The sequence below is a fragment of the Stigmatopora nigra genome, chromosome 4, assembly GCF_051989575.1.
Source record: "Stigmatopora nigra isolate UIUO_SnigA chromosome 4, RoL_Snig_1.1, whole genome shotgun sequence".
Classification (NCBI taxonomy): Eukaryota; Metazoa; Chordata; class Actinopteri; order Syngnathiformes; family Syngnathidae; genus Stigmatopora; species Stigmatopora nigra.
In genome coordinates this window covers 3618469-3639099 of record NC_135511.1, presented here as the reverse complement: position 1 = coordinate 3639099, position 20631 = coordinate 3618469, and the positions used below count along the sequence as shown (strand labels likewise).

Below are 20631 nucleotides of genomic sequence, written 5' to 3'. Positions count from 1 at the left end.
ATAGAGCTTGCGTGATGACTCGGATTTGCTGATTTGGCTAGCATTTACATGCACTTCCTGCGAGGAAGTCCCAATAAGAGAAGGACGTCTAGATCAAACATCAAATGCTATTGTTAATTGAGCCGAAATATTCAAAGTGAGGGTGGAGCGTTTTGAATGTCAAAACCAAGGGTTGCAATTTTGCGGCTTTTGAGGTAGCCATGAAATTCATCTTCATGCTCTCCGTCAGGCCTGGATTTTCTTGTGCTTCACTAGTCCGTGGCAAAGGCACTGTAATATATTACAATATTTGTCCTGATCACATCACGTTAGAGAATTGGGTGAAAAAATATTTACTGTTCTAGGATATACTCATTCAAAGCCATTGTTGGCATCATATTAATTTACAGTAATTTATTAAAAAAATCCTCCTTAATATTTTTTCATTTATTTCCTAATTTAATATACAGTACTGTTCAGAAAATTAGAATATTCTTTCAGATTAGCAGTTTTCCATTCCGACTTCTTAAAAGCTCAGGACCCTTTTGCGGGTGCTTTGAACAACACTTTGGGTTCTTATGGGTAAAACTGAAGCTTTTCACCGTATCCTAATTTTCTTAGGTTGTGGGTTTGTATTTTCAAAAAGCATAACAACCTTAATCAACACATTTACAACAAGGGACTGCATGAGATATGTCAATATGCATACAATGGCTCCCAAAAATGTTATTTTATTCTTTTGTACAAATAATTATATTCACTTTTATTTTCTTTATTTCTTTTGTTTTGTCTTTTTTTTATTTTAGGATGTTTTTTTAGGAGAATTTTTCAATAAAAAATTATCTATTCTTTTTTAATTGTTTATTTTATTTTCATGTACTTTACACAGATTTGTTACTTTGTTTGCAGCCACTGACTACACTCAACATCAACGTTGATCTCATTTTGTGAACTGGCAGTCCGGAAGTGCGAGTGGTTATCGCGTCGGCCTCACAGCTCTGGGGTCCTGGGTTCAAATCCAGGTCATGTACATCTGAGTGGAGTTTGTATGTTCTCCCCGGGCCTGTGTGGGTTTTCTCTGGGTACTGCAGTTTCCTCCCACATCCCAAAAACATGCATGGTAGGCTGATTTGACATTCTAAATTGCCCTTAGGTAAGGGTGTGCGTGTGCATGGTTGTCCGTCTCCTTGTGCCCTGCGATCGGCTGGCCTCCGATTAAGGGTGTCCCTTGCCTCTGGGACAGCTGGAATTGGCTCCAGAACCACCCAGGATAAAACCATTCAGAAAATGAGATGAAAGAGAGATTTTCGGAGCTACTTTATCCTAACTAGTGTCGCCACGGGTACTGAATCCTATCCCATCTGACTTTAGGCCAGAGGCGGGGGACACCCTGATTTGGTGGCCACCCAATCGCAGGGCATAGGGAGATGAATAACTATTCATGCCCACACTCCTACCTAGGGGCAATTTAGAATGTGCTATCATGCAAATCTTTGGGAGGAAGCCGAATTACCTAGAGAAAACCCATGGAGGTCCGGGGAGAACATGCCAACTCCACACAGGTGGACCGACCTGGATTTGAACCCAGGTCCCCCACTGTGAGGCCGACGCGGTAACCATTCTGCAACTAGCCGCCCACCAATTGTTGAATAATTATGAAAACATCAAAGCCATTCCAACCCTGGTAGGAATTGGCATTTCTTTTAAATTTTCATTTGAAAAGGAACGTTTGAAGCAACTTTGCTTCGTAAATGAATGCCAAAATCATTTGATCACGGAACAAATCTAACTGACAGTTTATACTACCATAAAAGGACACCTATAAGATGGAACACTGCCGTCGCCTAGCGGCCAATTTAAAGAGTTCACACAAAGCCTAAAGACGTGTCCGTTTTTCGAATTATTTGAAAACAATTCGCTAATTGGTATACGTATTAAAATATTAAATGTAAATGTTGATACGTTGAAGCTACACGTGTATTTATTTCTACTTCATTTGCCAGTGAAAGTAACAGCGTTCATACAGTACAGCGCAGAACACACGCCCATGAAAGAGAACACACTGATCGACAAAGCACAGTAGCCAATAGGCGTGGAAAAAGACGGGACATCCTGTCAATCCGGCCAATTGGAGACGCCGTTACTCAGATCAACATTAAACATGTCAGCAAAACAGCAAGAAGGGGGAGTGAACTTGACGACTGCGGTCATATTTTAGAGAAAGATTCGAATATTTTTTCTGCTTCTGGTGCCACTTTCCCTTCAACCGAGAGGTAAATAATCTTTGCATTGCAGGCGGGGCGGCTGTCACCGTCTGCAGCATCTTTTTAAGCGTGTTTTCCTCTCGGAGCTGTCAAAACTTTTCTGACGCGGACTACTCGCTTTGGACGAGAGAGCGACAGCGAGGGAGAGAGGGGGGAGAGAGAGTAGGACCAGCTAGCATATTAGCTACCCAGTCTAGCATGAACTCCGCTATTAGCCGTACAAGAAGGGAGGGGGAACAATTGGGAGGGTGATTTATTGCGTGCATTTGACTTTAAGAGAACATTGCTGTAAACCCGCGAACGTACTTGACATATAAGAATTTCTAACATGTGCCTTCAGTCGCTGTGCTGACTTTGTTTAATCCTGCAAATGACGTTATCACTCCGCCATGATGGCCATCGTTTTAGAGGGGAAGTGGGCAGAACATTGATCCAATCAAGATTGCACTTCAAGAGCTACCTTGTTATGAACGGTCCCGGGAGCAAAACCTAACGGTGCCTGCGTTATAACATATAAATAATAGCTCCACTACATTGTTTTGTGGTTATATATTATTAAGTGTTGCCAAAGCTCTAATGTGGGTAGTACTAAAGAAAGCTCACGTTTTTCTTTGGAAGTTGTTGTTCCGACTCACTTGTTTTCATAAAATCAGAAAACAGGTGCATGCACGTTTTAATTACAGTCACATCTTGAGATACGATCTTATTGTGTTCCGGGACCGAGTTCGTGTGTTGATTTAATCGTCTCTCAAATCAAAGTTTCCAATACTAATGACCTAAATACAAATAATTCGTTCCCACCCTCTGAAAAAAACAACAACAGAATATTACAATGGAAAAACATTTTTGTTGGGTGCAATTCAACATCTACTAACAGAGTAACAAACAACTAGTGTTTATGTTAACTACTAAAATGAGCCATTATTCAGTACAACGCGGAGTGCATGGAGGAGAGAGACAGAAAGAGAGAGACTTGATGGGTGTGCTTGTAACATAACATAAACTTAAAATTTAACTTAAATGAACTTTAGATTCCTATACACACAAAAAAGGGAATGTATTCCACCGCGGCTTTCAAGGGGTACTTCCTGCTTCTCCATTCGTATTGGAGAGCCAGCTCACTCATGCGTGCAGTACTCTAATGTTTTTTGATTATTTCGCGCTTTATAACAATTGTCATCATGCGCCTTTTCTTTTCATTGCACCAACCTGCTTTGGACCCATTATTTTTCCCTTAATTCTGGACTGACAAACGGAAAAAATACAACGTTCCACCCTGCACTCGTAGATATCTTTGCTCAAGGGAGATGCGGCGACAAAGACTGCGCTAAAATCATAAGCAGCCTCTCGCGTATCGGCCACCTGGCTGTCTCGTATGCTCGTATCTCAAAATTTGTCTCGTATCTCAATGCAAATTTTTGCGTGAAATTTTACTCATATCTCAAATTGCTTGTATGTTGAGGCACTCGTATGTCAAGGTATTACTGTAGTGATTCACTGATCCATTTTTTGGCTTCTAATGTGGTTGTATGTTATATCGGCCAAGCCCAATACTGTACAGAATCCCACGTTTTGGGGGGTGGGGGGGGGGGCATCTTTTTTCACTCATTCATTTTCCGTCCCGTTCTGCATAACCACTTGACTGTTAAGTTAAGCCTATCATGGCTTGATCGGCGAATGTGCAAACCATTTGAACAAATGTTCTGCCATCATCACACTTAAATGGTTAGGACATCTACTTGTGATAATCTGCGTACCATCTTGGCCAAAGGAAGAATAGATTTCATTTTTCTACCGCACTGGCTGTCATTGGCATCTAATGTATTTGAAGTGGTAGGTCTCATGGAGAATAAAGGAAATGAAAATAAATACATCAATTTTTAATTCATTCATTCATTCGTCTTCCGTACCGTGCATCCTCACAGGGGGTACTGGAGCCTATCCTTCCCCAGATGTCTTTGCGTGAAAGGCAGATTACCGCCTAGACTGGTTGCCAGTCTTGCTGTAGGGAACATTCATTTTTCAGTCACTCTTTTTGAACCAACTACAGTAATCCCTTAATCATCGCGGCTTCACTATGTTACTATGGTTTTTTTTCTGGGGGAATATTTTTGGGTTTTTGTTAATTACATTTTTAAGTTCATAAAAATGTGAAAATCCACACTGAAACTCGCTAGCAGTAACCACTCTCTGTCCTCCACTTGCTACTAGAACTCAACACTGAAGTTAAAAAAAAAAAGTAGATCTCATTTTTATTTAAAGTTCATGAAAATCTGAAAATCCACGCTGAAATTCAGAAGCGGAATACACTCCCTGTCCTCTGCTTGCTACTAGGACTCGGCACTGAATTAAAAAAAAAATTATATATTGTTATTATTTTCATTTTTTTTAAATATGGCTGACCCTACTTGGCAGGTTTTTGTTTATCGCGCCAATGTCTGGTCTACATTAACTGCGATAATTGAGGGAAGACTGTACAATCCTCTGCAATTGAAATGATTGGGTGTCCGTTTTCTGATGACATAATTGATTAGGGACATCCCTAATCTCGATACATTTTTGTAATCATTACGTAGATACTTTTGGCAACCATATATACATGAGCCAAAAGTAGAAATTAAAATCATGAATAACCATTGAATAATTTTTTAAAGTGCGTAATATTAATCCAAGTTGATTTAAGTTAAAATTTAAGTTTTTTATGTTACGCGCGCGTTGACATCAAGTCTCTCTCCAGTCCTTTTTCTCTCTTGTCTGCACACTCCCCTCTACCGTCTGTCTGTACTGAATGATGTCACATTTTAGTATTGAAGATCATAACGTCTAGATAGATATTTGTTACTTTGTAAGTAGGTGGTGAATTAGAACAAATATAAAGATGTTTTTCCATTATAATATCCTGTTTTTAGGGTTTTTAAAGATTAACATACTAGCTTGATCCCATAATGCAGGGGTGGCCAACCCGCGGCTCGCGAGCCGCATGCGGCTCTTTGCCCGGTTTCATGCGGCTCTTACGTCCATATCAAAGTTTGTATTTGTGTTTTATTTTTATTTGCGTGTGCGCTTCGCTTGAGTTCAATACGGTATTTTCGTCCAATGCGCATGTGCTTGGGATGAAAATACCTCAAAGTTTCCCAGCAGGAGCAAGGTCATTTGAGTAAACGTTTTTAACAGAGTGGGAGAGCTCCCGTGAACCAGAAGCGACAATGAACGGCGTCGCGCACACAAAAAGTATCCCAAAGATCGAGCGTCGGCTGAAAAAGCCACACCCCCTGCGAGGCAGACCAAGGCGAGAGTGCTCAGCCGGGAGCAGCCAATAGGAGAGCGAGGTGTACACCCACGTGGTAGGCGCGCTAGTTAAAAGCCATTCATAATAAATGACAGCTCACAAGGAGCGAATGTTGCGCAAAAATAGGCTCTGATTTTATGACAGAAGTCCCACTAAGTAACATGCATAGTAAAAGAAAAACGCTATTGTAAATTATTATATTTTTGTTTGTGGACTTGGTTGAACTGAGAGTTTGTCTGTGTGAGACAGTGCACACAATGTTCATTGTTGATAATGACTGGCCTGTGCTGTTAGTACTGTAGGAGTCAATTTATGTCATTACTATGCTGGTGTGTGACATTTACAATAAATCTGGCTGAGCAAAGGTATGTGTGTGATGTGGCTCTTTGCGGTAACACAGTAAAAAATGTGGCTCTTTGCGGTAACACAGTAAAAAATGTGGCTCTTTGCGGTAACACAGTAAAAAATGTGGCTCTTGGTCTCTGACTGGTTGGCCACCCCTGCAATGCATTAAGCTCATATCCCAAGGTATTACTGTACATTTAACTTAATAACAACAAACAGTTTTTCATTTTTAATGTCATATTATTTAACTATTTGCCTTACATTGACAAGATCAAACAATAATTGGTCCTCTTTTAGTTCCATTGAGGGCACCGGGCATCCAATTCATGTCCATTCAGACATTCTGGTCTCATGTTTCGTTTGGTTTTGGCATTGAATAATTTTCTATGAAGATAGTTAAACATAATAATTATAATGATGCTTTCATTCTATGTCAGCCCCTTCAGAGCTGTCCATCGGTATGTCCCATCCCGGCCCTTCCCCTGGTGCGGGCCTATCACCTGGCCCCATCCTGGGCCCCAGCCCTGGACCGGACCCATCACCCAGTTCGGTCCACAGCATGATGGGACCAAGCCCTGGACCTGGAACGCCTAACGTGCCCCATGGCATGCAGGGACTGGCGCAGAGTGACTTCCCGCAGGATGTCATGTATTCAATGCACAAAGTACAAATGGTTTCAATGTTTTTTCTCTTTTAATCAGATTTTATGGTGCAAAAAGGGCCCTCCTTATATGCTCAGCTTTGAGATTCTACTGTATTTTTTGAGACTGGTATTGTTTTCTGACATTCTTATGATTTCTCTGAATTTTTCAGCCTATGGAAGGAATGAACGATAAGGCCATGGCGGACGCCATGCACTTTGGGCACATCAAAGGGGTGAGCATGAGGTCCCTTCACAGTGGCATGGGCCCCCCACAGAGCCCCATGGATCAGCATAGCCAGGGTACTATATTTACTAAAATATTAGCAAAGCCAAATTATTTTTCAAGGTGTGTTCATTGAAAACTAATATGACCGTGAAACAAATTTACTTTGCAGGGGAAAAAAAACTAAATTTTAAAAGAAGAAAAAAAAAAGATGTAACGCATCACGTCACTGAAAACGAATCATGTTCCCAAGTCACAGAAAACCAATCACGAATTACAATAAAGGAATCAAATTGCTGAAAAAAATCACATAAGCACATTTTGAATCACAATAACAATTTAAAAACATTTTTAAAATCCCCATTTACAAAATACAGATTGCAAAATAAAAATGTTGCCAGTTACAGAAAAAACAAATTACGAGCCACAAAAACAAAACACTTGTCACAGAAAGCAAATCTCAATGAAAACCCATCAAGATAATAAGTGTCCCGGGATATCTATGAACATTCTGTTGATTGCAAGGTATACATGAAAAACTAACAACCAATTTTTTGAAACGTTCATTGTGAAAGCTCTTAGGTTTTGAACCCTCATTTCTCATTCAGGCTATATGTCCCCCCATCCCTCCCCAATGGGCATACACGAGCACGCATCCAGCCCCATGTCTGGGGGTGGGGGACCCACGCCTCCTCACATGCCGCCCTCCCAGCCTGGCCCCATGATGCCAATGGACACGCAAGGAGGTAGTGTCGGCAGCGGAGTTACCAACATGTCCAGCATGGGTCAGCAGGGCAGGGGACCGTCAGCGTTCAGTCAGGCCCAGCTTCAACAGCTCCGTGCTCAAATCCTGGCCTACAAGGTCTTGGGGCGAGGGCAGCCGCTGCCAGAGAATCTCCAGCTGGCTGTGCAGGGCAAGAGGAGCCTACCCACGATGCAACAGCAGCAGCAACAACAGGCGGCAAGTGGTTGTCCTTACAACAGGCCTCAAGGTAAGATGGTCACACAAAAAGAAGAGCGTAGTGTGAAAATGAAAAGCATGCAAACAGATTACAGAAATCTGAAGATCATTCTCAGTGTGAAATAAGTTTTTATGGTAGCTGAGAAAGGAAGTTTATTCATTCAATTTCTCAAACCACAAACTCACAAGGGGCACAGGGGGTGCTGGAGCCTACCTATCCCAGCTGATTATGGGCACCAGGCAGGGGACAGACAGCCTGAATATGTGGCTAGCCAATCGCAGAGCACAAGAAGATGGACAACCATACACTCTCACACTCATACCCTACGGACAATTCAGTGTTCAACGAGCCTAGAATGCATGTTTTTGAGATGTGGGAGGGAACCGGAGTACCCAGAGAAAACCCATGCAAATTCAAACCATGCAAACTTCACTTAAGTATTTTGCCGTTTAATATACCCGTAATAATATTATTAGGTTTTTTTGAGCCTCCCGTTTGTGCGCCATTTAATATACCCCGTCGTTTAATATACCCACTGCTGTTGTTGTGACACGGTTTTGATTGACACGTGCGGGTTCCAGCATAAAAGTTGTGTGTATAATCTAACATGGGGATACTACGGTTTTGTGTGACGACCACTGCAGGGATAAGATGAAAGTCCACATTGCTAATTTAATGGTGGTTTTGTGTCCAAAATATAGTCTGTTCTAATGTTAAAGTTGCTGTAGTATTTCAAAGCACATTTTAATTATAGGCTAACTCATTGATTAGGTGCCATTGAAAGAGTTTGGCATTTTAATTTGTTTTGAAAAGGATGGGGAAATGAACAAATGTTCATTCGCCTCTATTAGTCAAAATGGTTTGAATGTCTAGCACTGTCAATGACAATCAATGGCGGTCTAACCAGTTTAAATGATTTGGACACAGGTATATTGCTTACAATCGCAACCAGTGAGTTAATTTAAAATCAACTAGTGGCTTAGGATGTTTTCATCTGACAACAAAGTTATCATTGGGAATCAATTTGAAATATTTTTTTACCTTGTGTTGTGTTTCAAAGGCATGCCTATGGCACCCATGGGTGGAGCCCAGTCCAGCCCTTGTCCCACTGCAGCTATGCAAGGTAGCAATCAAGGTGCAGCTCCCAAACCTTGGCCTGACGGTACGTATTCCCACCATGTATCTCATTTCATTTGAAAACTGAAATGTTGCTTTCTTGGATGGCAAATCCACCTGTCAAGAGTTAAACTATCACCTACACTGACTATCAAAAATACATGAAAAGAAAAGCATGCTGTAGGAAAGTGAAACAGATAACTTTTATTGCCACACATCCTGGCAAGATGAATTTGAACCTGATGAAAGATTGGACTCTGATCTTGCATGTTGGGGGGTTCTCTTTCATTTGTCGTCCTTTCTTTTTCTTGTCAGTGAGCAGAATCATATTCAGCTCACTCAATTGAATCTTTCCAATCGCGTGTAGTCAAAATGTTTTTGCGTCCTTTTTTCAAGGCCAAATCAGCGACAATCCAGCCGGCGCACCCAAACACTTGGCCTCCGCCATTGGCGGGCGTCCGTCTCCAGCACCCTCTCAGCCTGCTGCTATGTCCCTTGGGCCCATCCCAGGCGGTTCGGTTGCTGCTCCGCCAACCAGCCAGCAGGTGTCCCCCATGCTACAGATGCAGAAACAGAACCGCATAACACCCATCCAAAAGCCTCAGGGTCTGGACCCGGTGGGCATACTACAAGAGAGGGAGTACAGGTAAAAACAGAAAACAAAAAAAAAGTTTTGAAATTCATTGCTCAAATTATTTGCATTCATTTGTTTATTGGTGATGACCGCCAGGCTGCAAGCTCGGGTCGCCCATCGTATTCAAGAACTGGAGAGTCTGCCAGGTTCACTGCCGCCCGATTTGAGGAACAAGGCCACAGTAGAGCTCAAGGCGCTCCGCCTGCTCAACTTCCAGCGACAGGTAAGTTCAAGTGTTAAACTGTGTAGATCTCATGTCTCGAGCGAACATTTTCCATTGAAATGAACTAAAGGGGACTAGAGGATACACGGGCGGACATAGAAGGGGGTTAGGGGGTTTCGGGGGAACTTTATCCACGGCAACGCACTCGTAATCGAACAAACAAATTGAAATTACTTGGATTAATATATACAAACACACTCAAACAAACATACGTTTAATGTAACTTTACACAAAATTGAATTCTAATTCTGTTTTAATTTTTTTTTACCTTCGCTCTGGCCGGGTTAGCTGTTTGCCATTCCTCCACCCTCACATTCGCTATCGATGGGCTGTTTGCTGTTGTATTCCCTTCAAAATATTGCGAAAATGATGCACACGAATGTCCTCAAAATAGGATAACTCACGACCACTTGCCAACGAGAAGTAGTCTTGAATGAGCGACCGTGGGAGCTAACAGGCTAAGGAAGGAAAAGCTGGAAATACGATAGCTCAGTCTACCCACATATTAATTGTGGGGAATGAAGTTTTATTCGGAGAAAGGGCGCCATTGGCTATCGGTGTTATGTGCACGAATATACTTCATTACTGAGAAAGCCCCATTTTTGCGTGCGCATGCTTGTTGTGCCTTTTCTGGTCCATGTGTAGGAGAAACTCGTGAGAAGAAATCGTTCAGTGCTCGTAGATATCTTTTATATACGAAAGAGATTCGGCAAAAAGACTACAATGATAAACAGCTTCTAATGTCATGGCCACCTGGCTTTCTCGCATCTCGAAATTTTTCTCGTATCTAGAGCGAATTATTTGCTTGAAATTTTCCACATATCTCGAGCATCTCGTAGGTAGAGCTGCTTATATGTAGAGGTACCACTGTTCTGTAATTATAACATTTGTATGTTTTGTTTTGTTCAGTTATGCATTCGGTAGGCTTGTTGACTTTTAGTTTGTTATCAAGATAACTCAAGCATATTTAAAGGCATTATTATCAAATATGCAGGATATGTATTTAATGATTGTATGTATTTTGTGATTACATTTTGAGAAGATCATTCAAAAACAACAAAGGGAATGATCACCAAACTTCCAGGATAGGTTTGGACAATAAATCAAAAGTGACAAGAGCAGTTTTGGTGTAATTTTATATTGATCCCCCAAGAAAGAATGTGTTTATTTTACCTTTTTACCAATTTCGTAATATTTACTTCACTGTCTGCCATTGATGACAATGGACGTCCAATTCCTTTGAATGGGAGGCCTGATTAAATAACATTTGGTAATCAACGGCAGCCAATAAGTTCAATGCCTTCCTTAGAAGCTGTTATGATTATTTTAACTGTAAAGATCTGACAGTTTACAATCCCTATTATACAGCATGCCAGGGAAGTCTCCTGTCTCAAGATTAGCGCTTCTGATTTACGCTTTATGACATCTAACTTTATATATATGATACCATTGCCTTGTAGCTGAGGCAGGACGTGGTGGCTTGCATGCGGCGGGACACCACCCTGGAAACCGCCCTGAACTCCAAGGCGTACCGGCGTAGCAAGCGGCAGACCCTTCGGGAGGCACGTATGACTGAGAAGCTAGAGAAGCAGCAGAAGCTGGAGCAGGAGAAGAAGCGCCGGCAAAAGCATCAGGTCATAACGAAAAATCTCCAATTCCTCAGTTACTTTAGTCAACTTAATTCAAAATTCAACTCTTTTGGTATGCTTTTTTTAGGAGTACCTGAATAGTATTCTCCAGCATGCCAAAGACTTCAAGGAGTTTCACCGCTCTGTGTCAGGCAAAATGCAGAAGCTCACACGAGCCATCGCCACCTGGCACACCAACACAGAGCGGGAGCAAAAGAAAGAGACGGAGAGGATTGAGAAAGAGAGAATGAGAAGACTCATGGTAAATTTGTCCATTTAACACTTTTTTTTTAAAGTACTAATACCCCAAAAATGTACTTGGCTGTCACTGAAACATATTCAGTCAATGCCAGACATCCCGGTTCAAACTATTTGACTTCTATTGCTGTTAAAGGCAGTGAATGAGTTACAATAGAGAAATACAGTCGGCACAAGTCTTTATCTAATTGTGAGGGATTGTGTTCTTTTTGTAATATCATAAGAAATGTGGCATTTTGCAAAGGAAAATAATATTAAACCAGATATACCCCAGAAAAAAACGAGATAAACAAATACATACAGTTACCATGGAAATTCCCAAATTCAACAGGAAGTGATAAAAAATGAATTGAAACTTAACCAGAAATTCTGCCAAAATTAACAAAGATTAAGTGGGTGTGAAATACACAGAGAGGTGATTGGAAACCACACGATTGGACATCTCTCACCGATATGAAGAGCGACAAGTGCTCCTATTTTAAGGCAGCATTCATTGCAGGTGGGCATATTGGGTGTAGTGATTGAGGGTTTCAAACCATGTCTTCAAAAGTACATATTTTGTAGCAAAGGCACATTAGTTTTTAGTACTCCCCGGTACGACTGACCTCATTTTGGTGCTGTGTTGATACCAATACTAATATTTGTATCAGTGCTATTAATGCTATAAAGTGTGGAATCCTTATGTGCAATGCCAGGCGGAGGACGAGGAGGGCTACCGCAAGCTGATTGACCAGAAGAAGGACAAGCGTCTGGCTTACCTGCTACAGCAGACAGATGAGTACGTGGCCAATCTCACCACCCTGGTCTATGAGCACAAAGCTGCACAGGCTGCCAAAGAGAAGAAGCGGAAGAAGAAGAAGAAGAAGGCAGTAAGATTGATCACACAAGTCAAAACTACCAGTATAGTGACCCAAAATGTTTAAAATTTTCCTTAATGTATTCCTTTTTTAGCGGGTGGATGGAGATGGTGGTGAAGGTACCAGTGCCATTGGACCAGATGGAGAGGTATATTCCACTGTCTTTGGCTTTGATTATTGTATGTATGTATTATGTTCAGTTGTGGTCAAAAGTTTACATACACTTGTGAAGAACATAATGTCATGGCTCTCCTGAGTTTCCAGTTATTTCTACAACTCTGATTTTTTTCTGATAGAGTGATTGGAACGGATACTTCATTGTCACTAAAACATTCATGAAGTTTGGTTCTTTTATGACTTTATAATGGGTGAACAGAAAAAAAGTGATCACATCTGCTGGGTCAAAAATATAAATACAGCAGCGCTAATGTTTGGTAACATGTCCCTTGGCCATTTTCACTTCAATTAGGCACTTTTGGTAGCTATTTGCAAGCTTCTGACAAGCTTCTGGTCAAATCTTTGACCACTCCTTGACAGAATTTGTACAGTTCAGTTAAATTTATGGCTTTCTGACATGGACTTGTTTCTTCAGCATTGTCCACAAGTTCTCAATGGGGTTTAAGTCAGGACATTGGGAAGGCCATTCGAAAACCTTAATTCTAGCCTGAATTTCTAGCCTGACTTTTGATTTGTGTTTGGGGTCATTGTCCTGTTGGAACACCCAACGGCGCCCAAGACCCAATCTTTGGGCTGATGAATTAAGGTTATCTTAAAGAATTTGAAGGTAATCCTCCTTCATTATCCCATTTCCTCTCTGTAAAGCACCATGTTAGGTTCATTTTTAGTTATCTTTAATATAATATAAAACAATACAAGGAAGCCATCGGGCACATTTCCAGCGTTATCTTGCAAGTGAGCCCCAACACACCAGTTCCATTTATAGCCATTATATCTACAAACAATTGTTTGCACTGTTGCTCCTGGGACCTACAGCTGCTTTGAAATGGCTTCAAGTGACTTTCCTGCCTTGCTCAAGTCAAGGATTTGCTTTTTCAGATCGATGCTGAGGTCCTTTGACTTTCCCATTGTAGCATTTGTGGGTGTTTGCATCCAACGAGCCCTATTTAAATGGCTTCAGAGAAGTCACCAGCTGTAATCACTCACAAGAAGAGTCTGGTAACTGGAAACTCAAGAGAGCCATGACATTATGTTCTTGTCTATGTAAACTTTTGACCACAACAGTATGTATGTATGTGTACATCTGCATATGCATGTACACACACACACACAAACACACACACACAGACAGACACACACACACACACAGAAAGACTTATGTGGTTCAGAATTTTACAACACTATCTTTTGATGATGTATTTGCAGCCCATGGATGAAAGTAGCCAGATGAGTGAGCTGCCCGTCAAAGTCATCCAGACAGAGACGGGCAAAGTTTTGCAAGGGACTGACGCGCCCAAATCCAGCCAGTTGGAGGCCTGGCTTGAGATGAATCCTGGGTATGGAGAATCTAACATTTACGTTTGAGCTTTTTCTGTTGAAAAACACCACCTTGTTAATGGTTCGGACCTACCGCAGGTATGAAGTAGCGCCAAGGTCAGACAGCGAGGAAAGCGGCTCTGAGTTTGAGGAGGAGGTCAGTAAATCATAAATGTTACCTTGCCCACATTTCTTCATTCATTCCTTTTACCTACTGATAATGCTAACAAAGGTCATGTAATACTCCATTTAATAGGAAAAAATATATATAGTTAATATTTTCATCATTCATGTTTTCATAAATAAATAAATATAGATCAAAATATTTTAATTATTTGTTAGAATTTGTATGGCTGTTAGCACACAAATGGTGTAGTAAAAACTGTTGAGAACATCAAATTGAACACCCATACTTAACATTTCAAAAAGAGTATTTAGCATTTCAGTTATTTTTATTTATTTAATTTTACATAAACTACACAATATTTACATTTCAATTCTTATTATTTTAAAACTCGTGAAACGAGAATATATTTATAATAGTCTATAACTGAAAATTTACTTTAACAAATATTTAAATAACTTTTTAAATTGAATAATTACTGTCAACCTTACCTTTTTATCAAAAGAAATCGAAAAGAACATCTTTGTTCGAGTAAATTATTTTGAAATTATCTTGTTTTCCAACTTCACTCAATATTCCCTTATCTATACAGTAATACCTTGACAAACAATTAATTTAGTCATTAGTTATTTTCGATGGGAAACATTGATTTGAAATGCGAGTAAATTGACATACGAGCTCGTTCCGGAACACATTAAGCTTGCATCTCAAAGCATTACTTTATAAGAGAATATTTCGTTAGGTTGACAATATTTCAGTGATTATTTAATTATTAAAAATAGTTTCTGATTAATTTCACAATCTATTTCTTAGTTTATAACGGTATTCCCTATTCCTAGCAATGAAAGCACGCGCTTCTAATCCACTAGGCGGCTGTCTTTGCACACATTTTCAAATGTGATTTCCTATACGTGTGATCCATTCAGGTGTACTTTTGTATCCATCATCAAATTGTATTTTATTTGACAAGGAAGAAGAAGAGGTTGCTAAGGGTGAAAGTGACAAGACAATTGGAGATCCCATTGGAGAGGCCAAACACATTATCGAGTATTGTATCGCCTGCAATTTGAAATTAGTGGGTCAGATTTTTAGTTTTTGTGGTTTTCACTCAAATTTCTTTTGGGTTACTCATTTAGGTCGGCCAAGCAGGACGTGGATGACGAGTATAGTGTGCCGACAGACGAGGCCAGCCTCCAGTCCTACTACGGTGTAGCCCACGCTGTCATCGAGCGGGTGGAAAAGCAGTCATCCCTTCTTGTCAATGGATCGCTCAAGCACTACCAGGTAAACTTCTGAGCGTGACGAACTGATTAAAATTAGTGACCCAAAATTAACATTAAGTGAACCAGCCTGTTGCTCAGTCAACTCACACATTCTTAAATGAGTAGATGTCACGGCGACAAAACTGCGTGCACTTTAATCATTCGTCTCAAAACACTTTATCTCAGGTGTACACGCGTTCAAGCTTGTATGTCCGTGGCGACTCGCTGGTTCTGATCCCCAAACGCGGGGTCCCTGAGCCGCCAATGTATCAAGCATTCGATGGGCAGTTCGAGCAGAGAACTACGCGCCACCCCCTTGCTTCTGGGCTTATTCCATCGTTGTATCTCAAAAAACAAAGATATATTTAAAGATCTTAAAATTTTAAGTACAAATCTTGGATGTATTTTTAAATCTTGAAATTGTGTGATTTATACCGTGTTTGTATGTAAAGTAATCCCTCCAATATCGCGATAATGTATACCAGACATGGCCGCAATAATCTAAAAAACGCAGTTTGATCACCTCTATTATTGCTACCATACTACATGTTTTTCCACCTTGCAAAAAGTACACAAGCACAATTATCATGAAATTTATTTATCAAATACTACAGTTATAAGCATATGGAAAGACTATAATGTATTAATATCTAAATATAATCTATGCATAAAAAATTGGAAATACTTTACTGTATTGAGTGAAAATAGTTCCTCTCGGCTTGATAAACATCCGATAGAGGAGTCCTTAATGAGGAGTGCTAAAATCAGGCAAACTTTCCATTTAAAAACAAGTGTCTGAATCTCATTATACCTGTATAACGACAATAAATACATTCAATTCATTTCAATTCAATTTGGTCCAAGCCCTCCTGCAAAGTCCAAATCTTGAAGGGGAGACCACTTTAAGTGAGGTAGTGCTTCGCGTTCGGGATGAAACAGTTTGTGAAGTCTTTTGTGATCCAGACTTTCCGGTTGCTCATCCAGTAGATAGGCAGCAAAGCTTTGTAGTACTTGTTTTTTAATGCTTAAGGATAGTCAAACTTGTTGATTAAGGCTGGCTTCACTATTAAGTCAGTCAGCAGCATCCTCACACATGATGAGCGTCGGGCGATTCATTCCGTCTTTGAATAAGAATGTCTGTGAAGGCGTTCTCTTACAAAAAAGCCAACTCCCGAAAGATAACGAACCATTCTCTTAAGTTATGTGAGGGAACTCTTCCTCAACATAGCATTTCTCTGCTGGCTGAGTGGGCTCACCCGCGGCACTGAAGCGAGCCTGAGGTTCATCTTCATTGTCTTCGTCTGGAGCTAAGCTATCGTAAAAGGTCTTGGCTTTGGTCCTAATTTTATGGTTCATTGTTAACTCATTGTCTACCATTGACAGCGCCATTTTGACTACCGGACACAAAATAACGAATGTGATTGGGCAGAGGAAGTTGGGCACAGTGTGGTAGTGCACACACTCAATCATACAAATCACAAAATTCTGATTTGAAAGGACCCGTGTCCCCGAAGAATAAAAACATTTGATTTTATATGTACAGTATAAATTAACTAGAAAGTGCCTGTCAGACAGACTAACCTTGTGGGCCGTACGTTTGACACCCCAGGATTACAGTATATTTTTGAGACAAATCCCTCCCCGGCTGCCAGAACTAGCTCTGGCGCAGCAATGAGGTGCTGTTTTCCCCTTTACTTATCTTAAAGGACGTGAAATGCACGCTTCTTGTTTTAGTTGATATATGACTGGATCATGTATATCCTGCTTGGCTTAGATATTATAGGGGCTCTTCTGGGAAGGAAAATGTGTTTTTCACCCAGAAAATAATTGGTTGTCTGAAGTGCACAAAATGTTGACACGTTCATGCGCATTGTATATTCGCCTAATATTTCTCCCATCACCTGTCTGAGAGGAAGCGGGGCATGCGCATTAATTGGTAGCGGGTTTGACTCTGAGAGGGCATCATACTCTGCCCTTTTGATGGCGGAAAGCCACCTCCCTCTCTCCCCAACATGTTTAGCTATCTGCTCGTTTTCTAGGTAGCAGCACGACACTCCACTTCCTTCATTATCAAATACAATTTTGGGGTCTTATTGGAGGACAGGCATAGAGTTGATCTAATTTTAATCATTTTTAAACAATTTAACAGAGGGAAATGCCCCCAAATATGCAATAGCCAAGAAGTGTCAGGTGGATTGCATACTCCAAACCTATTGTAAAAAGAAAAAAAAGAACACATGCAAATTGTAACCGTGGGAATGCTGATTGAAATTCTATATAAAAGAAAAAGCACAAATGCAAACTGGTCAAAACAAAGATGACTATAGCCACAACACAAATGCGGTGGACCAAATGGGACAAAAATAAATAAATGCATCTTTAAATAAATACTTAAAAGGTTACTTCAAATGAAATTTACTTATTTAAATACTTAAAATTGTCATTGAAATTATTTCCCTAATTATCTTTAAATACGTGCCTAAAAATGTCATTTACACGATTTAATTAAATATTTTATGGACAGAGTTGGTTGGGATAGGCTCCAGCACTCCTCGCAACCCTTCTGAGCATATTCAGTATGGAAAATGATGGTGGCTAAAGATAGAAGCAGGGAATGCAACACAATGGCAAATCAAAAGAAGAGTCCCAAGCACAATTGAATTTTTTTTTTATTATTACTATCACAGCCTGTCTCATTTCAAGTAGGAGGGTGAGACTGAAACGGCTGTACTAGTTTCAACCAAAACGTGGTAGGAGAGAACCTCTTTTCAAGCATCCCAAAGCTCGGAAAAGATGAAGAAAACGCATATATGTAACGACCCCACGAAATACACCTTGAAATTGATATACTCACAGTGCATCTCCAGCCTTATTTGTCGTATGAAAATCACATTGCATTCATTTTTCATTGTTTCACAAGAAATATGTGACTGTTCTCATTTCAAGTAGGAGGGCGAGATTGAAATGGCTTCAGCAAAAAGTTGATGTGAGAACCACTTTAGGGATTCCAAAACTCGGGAAATATCAAGAAAAACAACTCTCATAGACATAGAAAGCTCAATCTAAAGTGTAGCTAAACTGGGGAAGACAAAAGTGGAATGAAAGGTCCAGCATTAGCAATGAAGCCTACTTGGTCTAGGATTTGGCCGTGGGGGGCTTCTTGTACTTGGATGTAGAAACTGGGGGATACCAAAGCATTGTTCTACTTTTGAATGATACTAACTTACCAAAAGACACAAACTCCAGAACTACTATCAATATCTGTTCTTGTATTTGTAAATACAAGTACATTCAAAATACTACTACTACTAGAAAAACACAATGTACTGAAGCCACGAAGTATAGTGAACGATCACAGTACAGGGGCCGAGTGATTAGCTCATCTGCCTCACAGTTTTGGGGTCGAGATTTCGATCCTCATTGTGTACAGTTTGCAAGTTCACTCCAAGCTTGCGAGGGTTTTCTCTGGGTACTCCCACACACCAAAACCATGCAGAATAGACTGGTAGAACACTAAATATGAGTTTGAGCATGAAAGGTTGTCCATCTCCTTCAGTCCCCCGCCTGGTGCTCGTAGTTAGCGACGATAGGCTCCAGCACCCCTAAGACCCTTGAGAGGAGAAGCAAATCAGAAAATAAATGAATCCAAAAGAAAGTACAGAATAGCAATATTCTGGTATGCCACTTTAAATTGTGTTAACAGTGCTCCCTAGTTTACTGGAGTAGCGCTCAAAGTTGTTGCAAATGTTTGGCATGTTCTTGCTTTAAAAAAAAAAATCGAAAAAATACCAATCTCGAAGCATCTTATCAACGTGATTTTCGTGTAATTTCAGCTTCCTGCTGTCCGCTGCATTTTTTGCGCAGCAAACATACTGTTGTTTTCTCCTCTGCCACTGAAATAACTCTGAAGCCAAACACTACACACACAATGCCATGTATCCCTCCAAGACTTCTAATCTCGTGGTGTCCAATCATCATTTTGCTTTTGATATGTAGGATTTTATTACAAGTGGTCCTCCAATCTATTACAAGTGGGGCATTAATGGGTCACTTCCTTTTTATTTTGGAGTAGTGTCATGTCCTCACGTTAGGTCTTTTACTGTTCATTTTGGTCCATCATGTGATATTTTAAATCCCTTCCTTTTAATATTTGTGCATTCTTATGTCACTTCCTGCTGATTTGAGGGTATTTTTCTGGCCTTCCTAATGGTTTTTGAGCCCATTTAAACGCATCACTTTATTACTAGTTAATGGCTGTCAATTGGATTGAAACAACGGTTTTATATTATTGTTGATGTATCTTCTGCATCTGTTCTATGTAAAGCAGCATGATGATTTAATTATGCATGAGTATAGTCATCTGGGAAGAGAGATTTGCTCCCGTTTTTCTCTTTAATGCCACGACTACACTTTGATCATTCCTCATTTTGATACTTCCCTTTAAAGGCTTTTTATCTCTTTCATGTTCAGTTTGGCCTCCAAACAAACTGCGTTGTACCAACAAGTATATTAACATTTTTGTTTCCTTTTCAGATACAGGGTCTGGAGTGGATGGTGTCGTTGTACAACAACAATTTAAATGGCATCCTTGCTGATGAAATGGGCCTGGGTAAAACCATTCAAACCATCGCCCTCATCACTTACTTGATGGAACACAAGAGGCTCAACGGACCCTATCTCATCATTGTGCCCCTCTCGTCAGTATTCCCATTCTTAAACTTTCTTAACTAATTCTATGTTTGGGTATTTGTCCTTGTTTAAAATCATAATCTGGACAGAAACCATAGAACTGAACTGATAATTAAAAAAAAATAGGATAAAATATTAAAAGGAAGTGAAGTTAATTTTTTTGGGTGCCAATTTTATTTATTTATTCTATTTTTTTGTCAATAAGAATACAAAACAGAGAAAACTAAACACATCTTTTTAAATAACCTAATGTTATGTTGATTCATTTTCTATTCCAATCACCCTCACAATGGGGGGTGTGTGAGCCTATTTCAGAGGGAGAGGATGATTGAAGAAATGACAGCCAAAATGATCTATTCTACCCCTAGATTTATTAAGAAATGTATTGAGGATTCTTACAATTTATGTTGATATAGGTTATTGAACGTAAAATTCAATTTTATTTTTACGTCGGCAAGGGAACAGAGAGAGGGTTATGGGATTAAATTAGTGTTGGTGATGGTGCGTGTAAGTGTGTGTATTTATGACCAATAAAGGCTGCCACAAATTGAAGCATAGTAGCTGCAGCAAATTTAAAGCCATCGATTTAATGAACACAGCTGGTTGTTTATGTTAGGTCCGAGAGAGTAGGCAGGAGAAGG

At 40.2% G+C, this 20631-nt stretch overlaps 1 protein-coding gene across 2 annotated transcripts in view; it reads left to right on the top strand.

Annotated features, from left to right (window-relative positions):
- Positions 1 to 2146: 2146 nt before the first annotated feature.
- smarca2 (SWI/SNF related BAF chromatin remodeling complex subunit ATPase 2) overlaps positions 2147 to 20631 on the top strand; it is a 41220-nt gene continuing 22735 nt past the window's right edge. Inside the window, exons 1-16 of one of the 2 annotated variants that reach the window (XM_077714806.1) lie at positions 2147 to 2252; positions 6315 to 6541; positions 6691 to 6820; positions 7352 to 7735; positions 8766 to 8867; positions 9218 to 9467; positions 9552 to 9678; positions 11139 to 11312; positions 11395 to 11568; positions 12260 to 12433; positions 12516 to 12569; positions 13805 to 13935; positions 14015 to 14072; positions 15010 to 15086; positions 15176 to 15323; positions 19835 to 19998. In XM_077714806.1, coding sequence (XP_077570932.1) covers positions 6338 to 6541; positions 6691 to 6820; positions 7352 to 7735; positions 8766 to 8867; positions 9218 to 9467; positions 9552 to 9678; positions 11139 to 11312; positions 11395 to 11568; positions 12260 to 12433; positions 12516 to 12569; positions 13805 to 13935; positions 14015 to 14072; positions 15010 to 15086; positions 15176 to 15323; positions 19835 to 19998 — 2351 coding nt within the window. In that variant the 5' untranslated portion in view covers positions 2147 to 2252; positions 6315 to 6337. Of the gene's footprint in view, positions 2253 to 6307; positions 6542 to 6690; positions 6821 to 7351; positions 7736 to 8765; positions 8868 to 9217; positions 9468 to 9551; positions 9679 to 11138; positions 11313 to 11394; positions 11569 to 12259; positions 12434 to 12515; positions 12570 to 13804; positions 13936 to 14014; positions 14073 to 15009; positions 15087 to 15175; positions 15324 to 19834; positions 19999 to 20631 lie in introns of those variants that run through there. The other variant, XM_077714805.1, reaches the window with a different exon arrangement.